The following is an 8,540-nucleotide window of genomic DNA, read 5'->3' on the forward strand; positions in this document are numbered from 1 at the left end:
CCTTCCTTTCCTATCTTGCGCCTCTGCAATACTTGTTAGCAACTATGATTATAGTAAATAATGACAAAAACATTCAACACTTTTGTCTGTTGATAGTAATTTTACTCTGAGTTGGCAACTCAAAGTTATCAGCTTGTTCCAAATTTGCCACTGAACACTAGTACTTGTATCATGTTCTTAATTTACAAGTGACATTTTTTTTTTGCAACTCCAAAAGCAAGATCATGGATATAAACTAAGTACTTATTCTTTACTGTATACTGAAGGAGAAATCATTATTGGTAACATCAACATCCAAGTGTTCCAATGTTGGTCTCCTTGTCTCCTTTGGGGTTTCAAGCTTGAAAAGTTTAGGAGCCTCAATGTCAGGAAAGTCAGTATCACCTCTATAAGACCTTGGCGAGCTTAGAGTGCTTTCTGGATCTACTGAGTTTGATTTGTACTTGTGAAGCAAATGCATAGGAGATGACCCTCGACTTGGTGTTGTCTCCCCACTTTTGTAACCCAAAGTGAAGCTAATCCCTGCATCTCTAAGCCTTTTCTTCTCTTTTGCTGCTTGTTGCCACTTCATAAGAGCTTTTGCTGTCTGTTCTTCAAAAATTGCCTTCTTCATGTGTGATCCCATCTACAAAAAAATATTAGCTTTGAGTGGATTGTGATATAATTAATGTTTGACATTCTGAAGTCTCTAAACCATAAACTTACCTGTGTCACTAGTGCATAGAGAGGGAATGTAATATAGCTGCACAAGAACTGAAGAGCTAATCCCATTATAACTTTCACAAAAGTAAATGCCAAATTTTCGTTGATGCATGACTTCAGGCCGAATGTGCTCTAAGGAGACAAGAAAACCATCTATTAGTGTTATCTGATCGAACTAAGCTGACGAATATAAAATGTAATCAATATTCACCCATGTCCATAAGAAGTGTGCCATTTGGAATGCATTCTGTCACCGAAGCACAAAAAAGAGGACTTGAATAAGTATTTTGTAATCAACTTGCATTCAAAGTGTCATAAAATGTAACAATTGCTGACAAAATGCTTGAGCAATATTACTACTAGAGAAAGCAATAATTAAATTGACACAACAGGGATTAACCATCATTGGCGCATAAATGCTATGTTGCTTTGAAGTCACAGTAACTAATCATCTTTAATTCATGTATACAGAAATTTGTTTGGCATGCATAATTCATTAATACCTCAAATAAAGTCAAATGTATTAGAAACAGAATCCATTGAGGTCGATTAAACCAAAAAAATTTGTCGTTTGGTTTAACAATTGGAGTTCCTTTTATTACAGCCGTTCGATCTTGAATTTCACGAGCCATCTCCATAATGACAATTTCCAGCTTCATGCCGACTAACAAGAGAACCTGAAATAAACATGGTGATAAGTATGATGACTAGAACCTGCAATAGTATGAGATTTATTAAAAGAAAAAAAAAGAAGATGGCTTACTATGAGCGGGACAAAAGAAATCCAAATAAGCGTACCCAGTCCTAAATTAAAAGTAATAAATTGATTGGTGAGATGATCCGAAAATCAACAGAACTAAACGACCATAAAAATGAGATTTAGTACCATAGACATCAAGTAGCAGAATGAGAATAGCCATGAACCACAATGGAAGGCTGTAGAATGAAATAAAAATGTTAAAGAGTTGCAGACAAGGATTTAAGATAGTTCTTTTGTGCAGAGAGGATACCTGATGCCCACAACAACTTTGAAATCATCTTCTAATGATCGCTTTATATACTTGTGGAAGTCAAACTTGCTATTCAGAGATAAATGAGCCTGTAAGATAGTACTAAAAATAATGTGAATGACCAAGAAAACTTGATCAAAGTGATTGCTTTTAAAGAAGAATTACATTATATGAGAAAGAAGAAAGAATTAGCATAATTATGATGGATATTACATTGATAAAGCCATGTCGCATAGTCAAGTAGTCCACTTTTGAAACTGATCCATAGAACTGCCTAAAAAAGGCTACCTGATAATCAGAATGGAAGTAATAAAAACTATAAGAACATACTTGCAGTGATGCTACAAAACACTTTATTTTGTTGAAATTAATCAATTATCAATGATTGTCGCTATCCATTTTTGCATAAAGCTCTTCTCCTATTTCCATGCTTTTGTATCGACCGATACACTAGTAATGGATAGCGATGATAAGTTTTAAGGATTACATGTATCATGAAATATTTTTCATCTTATAAAGTCAATTTAAACATCAAACTAAAAGGCTTATGTGGATCAAACTCTTTCCTTCGGATTTCCTCAACTATTGTGATAGCTCTCTTTCAACAAAGTTCTGAGGATTTTCTCAACTATTATGACAGAAAGTACTTTAAACTTTCTCAACACTATTCTGACAATCCAGTTCTTTTCTCCTAAGATTATGAATGCATAAATTGGTAAAGATGGAAAAGGTCTTACTATCCATCTAATTCCAAGGGTACTTGAAAGTCCCACATGTCTCTTTACAAATGATGTTTGGTGGGTGAATCTGAAACGCGAAGGATCTGCAATAACCATCAACTTAATATCATGAAAATATGTATATGCTAAATATACACTATTCCTTTAAATAAACTATTATTTTACCATTTGAAAATTGATATTCCAATGAGGTGGTCTCCAACTCCCATGCTTTCCATTTCTTAATCTACGAATAGAAATAATTATCATAAGTAGTTTGAGTTAAGAGGGAGCATTTGAATCATAGATAAATCAGAATGCTGATTACTAGTAAAGCATTTAATAAGCAAGCAATTATATATAGTTCATTACTGATAATTTTCTAAGATACAATGGCATCATCATGACTACTGCTTAAATATGTGAAGCTCTCACATTAGTACACTGGTCGTTGACTAGTATATCATAAGCAAGAACTTTATCTGTTCAAAAACTTACTTTTGCTTGTCCTAAAGCCATAGTGAGGACACTATAGAGAACATGAAAAACTGCAAGCACAAAGATAAATATATGCAATTGGTGAATTCCAGATTGTGAAATCAATGGCACTTTGTCCTGCATATTCGAAGTCATGACAGAAATTAGTGATGACTTGATGAATAAAAAAAGAAAGAAGGAAAAGTGGTCTTCATATGAAACAAAAACTCATTAACAACCATTCAAAAGAAAGTCCCTCACTAATAAATCATCTATTTGTCCAACTCTAAATAACAAACAGAACTTAGATGACTTGCAGAAGTTTAGAATGCTTCTCAAAAGGAAGATAACTTACTTTATATCTGGAGCAATAGTCTGTTGTTGATGAAGCCAAGATACGACGCGGAGTTGTTTCACCGTACCACAATAATTTTCGGTGACCACCATCTTCATTTCCTTTGGCATTCTCCACTTTACATGGGAGCATGATGCTGCCAGCTTTTGCAGGAATGCATATCTTTGATATTGGCCGTTGTCCGACAGTAAGTAGTAGGGATATAAAGCCCAACAGCATCAATTCTGCATGTTAAGTTAAACAATCCAACAAAGGAATCAGAAACTGACCGCAAGCACATGGTAATTCGAAGGTTTCAATATCATATATGCATAACAGGACTACTTAGCGATGACATATAAACTGAAACAAATATAAATTTGTAAGAAAAATTTGTCCACAAAAATCTTGCAACAAAACAAATCATCAGTAAGGCAATTAATTAGATGAGGGCCCAAGAGTTCATATAAATCTTGTCCAAAGAGGGAATACACTATTTTCACCTGCTTTGATCTTCTCCAAAGCTTCACTCATAGCCTTTTTCTGGCGCTTCTGAAACCACTGTCGACTCCCACAAACACCGGCGACTTCACTCGTTAGTGCTCAAATTCTAAAACCCCACCAAAAATTTAAAACAAGATATTAATGCACACACTTCATCTGACCTTCCCAAGTCTGTGGATTCCGTGCTCCATCATCACCGAGATGATCACAATCACCGCGCACACGACCGCCACCGCCCACGTCGGCGTCTCCTTAAGCGAGCGGTCTCCCGGGTTCCCCGCCATACCCGAAACCTGTTGAAGGTACCCAAATGGCTTCCTCCTCTCCTACGTCGCATGGTCATCGGATTTATGAAAAGAATCAAAGCGCGTGAGGGGGTCCATTCCTGATGGGCGATGGCGCCATTTGCCACTTCTTCGGGACGTAGCCGCTTTGGGCGGTTGCTTTAGCTCGTTGAGATCACCAAAGCTTGTTCTTTTGCTAAGGAGGGAACTATATTATACTGGGCCGGCCATTACGGGACGACGAAGAAGAGAAAACACATTCAAATTCAAATGGAGCAGAAGAACTCTCTTGTCTTCTTTTGTTTGGTATTAAAAAGTGAAGTTTTTAATTTAATTTCTTAATTAAATATTACAAATATATAAGTTAAATATGGAAGTAATTACTTTCTTTAATATAAAAGTTAACCATACAAATAGCTACTTTCTTTATTTATTTTCTAGGAATCAAATACAAGTCATAAAGGCTCATATAACTATTGAGATAGTTTTATCTAGACCCCTTACCTATTGTCTATTTTCTTATAAACCCATAACGCTATTTTCTCTTTTCTTTTTCTTTTTTTCTTCTCTAAAATATGAATAAATCATGTGATAGTCACATAATATTTTTTTAATAAAAAAATTAGATGAACATCTAAGAGAAGAAGCATTTAAAATATTTTACATAATAGTTGAGGAGGGGGTATTTTTCTTTATATGATAAAACAGTTAATATTTTAATAATGAAATGTACCACCTCTTCCGAAGACCCCTAATTTCTAGAATGTATATGGAATTAAACTCAATTTAATTACCTCGTCCCAGTCCAAGCCCATAGAGTAAAAGGAAGCCCAAAGCCCAATTGACCCAATCCATGGAGAGATCGATATACTCGAGGAGAGGAGTCTTCTCTCTCCCCCCACCCCCACCTCTTCGAACGAGTCGGAAGTCACTTTCTGATCTCCGAGCTGGGTGAGAGAATAGAGGAAGAGAAGGCACGCAAGAGACCGCCATGGCAGCTCTCGCGAACTCGCTTGTCTTCGCCGGAGATTTGGGCCGCTCGACGGTTCCCCGTACGTTTAATTCCCTTTTTTTTTACTTTTTTTTTTAAACTCTTCAACGTCGTATCTTGTGCTCGAGTAATGGGTCTTGATTTATTTGATTAATTTGGGAAAATTGATCGAGTATTTGGCTCAGCGTGGTGAAATTTACACTGAGAAGAAGGAAATTGGTTTATCAGTAGTATTTAGCTGCAGTTTCAGCTGCGGTAATCGTGAAAATATGGAAATTTCCACCGATTGCGAATAAGGTAGCCTCAGGAGATGGACATATATGTATACTTTACCTTATTTCTGAATCCAAATGCATCTACTAGTCATATTGGTGAATAAGGTAGTCTCAGGAGATTGATATGTCTAACATAAGAGAAAAAAAAAATCTCTAAAATGTGCGGGTTTTATCTTTCAATTTATTGTTCTCTTTACTGCATAATAGAACTCACTGGTCTTTCGTTATTCTTAGCCTTACTTTTGCAATGCCTTTTCTTTTTGTATTTCAAGGTGGAATTATAAAGCCATCAAGCAGACCTCTTGTTATTGTGAACCCTTCAAGCTTGTCTGTCATTCCCATTCGTCATTCGAAAACAAAAGCAGCAGCTTTAAAGAGCCGAAAAGTTGTTCATGCTAGCTTCAGGTACTTGAGTTAATCGCTATGAAGGCCAATTACATGATTATTCAGCTAATCGGATTTTGTTTCTTATAATCTTTAAGTACTGTGCTTTACCATTGTTAACTTGCCTCCCCAATGTCATATGTATCTATCCTTAGAGCTGTTGTAAGTATGGAGTGTGTAGTCATGGAATGTTATTTCATCATTTATTATTCTGATTACAGATACTTTTTATCAATGTATCAATTTTATTTTATTTAACAAATTAAATCAAGATACTCTTTAGTGGCCTGAGTTTCTAAATGGTGCAACGGACTTTTTTGAAAGTGTCTCCCATTATTGTGGAATTTGTTATCCTTGTCTGATACAAATCTTATTTGAGCAGTGATATAACTGACACATACCTAGAATTCATGTTGTTTATAGTCTGAACAGAATATTCTTAAAACTTTCAGGACCATCCCTTAATACATAAAGCTTGTTTCTTGTGATTCTCAAATGATATTGAGATTTATATAAGTATCATTACCATTATCGTCAGCGCATTTCCGTTGAAATGAATACTACCCGACATTCTATGGATACACAGAAAAAGAGTAAGTTAATCAGTTTAATGTACTTCATCTTTCTAAATTAAGCTTGTTTCTTCTAGTGCTCCACAATTTGATTGTATCAATATGCTTTTATGAGTTATCTGTTTGCCACCTTATGTATTTGGTATTCCTTCATTCCATTTCTAGTTTCTGCCAGCTATATCTTTGCCTACAATATGTATGTGCCATTATACATTGGATGAACTTCTCACATGTTTGGAATTTGAAGCAGTGAAGGTGGCAGGCCAAGTAGTGCAGGTATTTTTATTGGTGGGTTTGTGTTGGGAGGAGTCATAGTGGGAACGCTCGGCTGTGTTTATGCACCTCAGGTTCTTTTTATCATCTTATCTATTCCTTTCTTTCTACTTAATTGTGAATGGCTGTACTGTTCCCATTTTCTTGGTAGTTTAGCTAAAAGGTATATCCAGCTCAAGAAATTGGGACGTAAAACATATGCGCCTGATCAATTTTGATTTTATGGTTGACTCTTTGGTATTTGTCAAGTATTAAGCACTACATCTAAATTGTTATTTTCAAGTAAGGAATTAAGCACTACATCTAAATTGTTATTTTCAAGTAAAGAATGGAGCACTATATCTAAACTGTTATTTTCAAGTAAGGAATTAAGCACTACATCTAAACTGTTATTTTCAAATAAGGAATTAAGCACTACATCTAAATTGTTTTTTTCAAGGAATTCAGCACTACATCTAAATTGTTATTTTCAAGAAGGAATTAAGCACTACCTCTGAATTGTTATTATCAACTAAGGATGTATCATGTATACATCACAGCATTCTTTCGCTTTAGACTATCGTACAGGTTCTGAAATGGTCGATAATACATCATATGTGGCATTTATTCTTCCATTGTGGCTATTATATTTGCCATAGTTTTGTTGACACTCAAATATGTTACCTCAGATCAGCAAAGCACTTGCTGGGGCTGACAAAAAAGATTTGATGAGGAAGTTGCCCAAATTTATATACGACGAGGAGAAGGCTTTAGAGGTAAGCTGGTACTTAATACAAATTATACCTACTAAAATCTCATTAGTAGAGTTGAACTTGTTGTAGATGTTTGGTCACACGTGCATTTTCTGCTCAGTACTGAAGGTGAATTTTCATGTTAATTAGCTCTTATTTGAGTGCACTACATGTGAATGAATCATTTTATTAATCTCTTTTAAGGCATTAAAATGATTTCAAAAGCTCGCTCGGTTAAACTCGAGATGAATTGACTTAAAGTCCCAATCCACTTGTTCTTTTATGATTCAAGATTTTTATCCATAATCAACTCTACTTGAACAGTCAAGGTGTTGTATCTATCAGCACGATTCAGAGGCCATGAATCTAGTGTACCACTGTATTTCCTGGATCGAGGACAATTGCGGAATGCATCACCTTAAATTTGTACTGCAGACCTGCTTATCTCCCAATTGGATATTCTAAAGTGCCATTATTTGTTTAACTACTTGCATTACTCATCCTGCCTGCAATGATCTACCTTGAAGAGTTAGTAGTTTTTGACTAATATGCTGGATGAATACGTGCAAATTCTTCTGTATAATATGGAGACGTTTCTCCATCTGCAGTTAACTCTTTAGACCAGTATTCTTAATATAGAGTGATGATGCTATACAACTCAATTGTTTTTCCAATTGATGACAACAGAAGACACGAAAAGTGCTGACAGACAAGATTGCACAACTGAATGCAGCCATTGATGATGTTTCTTCTCAGCTCCGAGCTGATGATATTCCGAATGGAGCTGCTGTGTCATCTGATGAAGTTGAAGCTGCAATATGAAGGAAGCTGGAATATATGAATAAAAGATGAAGCTGCAATTGAGAACTTGTTAAGTGATAGGAAAAACCGAGCTTGCACATGCATGATACAATCTTTTATTTGATAGTGATGCCAAAAGTAATATACTTTTGGTTTACATAATGAGAAAAATTCAGCATTTTGGTTTCTTCCACTATTGACTCTTGGAATCGTTACCTAGCAAAAACTTGTATTTATTCCTTAATTGTTCAAACTAAATATGGATTTTCTACAGCATATGGCTTTCTCAAGGTTCACTTTGCACCTAGGTGGTGGGGCATTGCAAGGTTCTATCTATCCAGAGATCTGCATGGAGAACTAAAAATTTATGGGCTGTTTCAATAATCTGATGTTGACAACAAAATTGCAGATGGGGTGGAATACGAGAAGGGAATAGGCATGTTTGTTAATTTTGTTGTCAGAGCCTGTTTGATCTTCTTGTGC

The 8,540-nt window shown here is 35.5% G+C and overlaps 2 protein-coding genes across 3 annotated transcripts; one reads left to right on the plus strand and one right to left on the minus strand.

The window, feature by feature from the left end:
* Nucleotides 1-104: 104 nt before the first annotated feature.
* LOC140794023 (MLO protein homolog 1-like) lies at nt 105-4,030 on the minus strand. The gene is made up of 14 exons (XM_073145834.1): nt 3,908-4,030; nt 3,746-3,803; nt 3,264-3,487; nt 2,930-3,046; nt 2,618-2,678; nt 2,450-2,535; nt 1,926-2,000; nt 1,713-1,801; nt 1,589-1,638; nt 1,466-1,506; nt 1,206-1,379; nt 914-949; nt 706-834; nt 105-625 (listed from the first exon to the last, which is right to left on the minus strand). The coding sequence occupies exons 1-14, from the start codon at nt 4,028-4,030 to the stop codon at nt 251-253; spliced, it is 1,638 nt and encodes a 545-aa protein (XP_073001935.1). The 3' UTR covers nt 105-250.
* An 885-nt stretch (nt 4,031-4,915) lies between these two features.
* On the plus strand, nt 4,916-8,347 carry LOC140793569 (uncharacterized). 2 transcript variants are annotated; one of them, XM_073145104.1, is made up of 5 exons: nt 4,916-5,082; nt 5,569-5,701; nt 6,500-6,594; nt 7,189-7,280; nt 7,944-8,347. In XM_073145104.1, the coding sequence occupies exons 1-5, from the start codon at nt 5,022-5,024 to the stop codon at nt 8,076-8,078; spliced, it is 516 nt and encodes a 171-aa protein (XP_073001205.1). In that variant the 5' UTR covers nt 4,916-5,021; the 3' UTR covers nt 8,079-8,347. The 2 variants fall into 2 exon arrangements, with proteins under 2 accessions (XP_073001205.1, XP_073001206.1); XM_073145105.1 differs by having other exon boundaries at nt 4,917-5,082; nt 6,503-6,594.
* Nucleotides 8,348-8,540: the final 193 nt, after the last annotated feature.

This window comes from Typha latifolia, chromosome 8 (genome assembly GCF_019914945.1).
Source record: "Typha latifolia isolate L0001 chromosome 8, TyphaL0001v2, whole genome shotgun sequence".
Classification (NCBI taxonomy): Eukaryota; Viridiplantae; Streptophyta; class Magnoliopsida; order Poales; family Typhaceae; genus Typha; species Typha latifolia.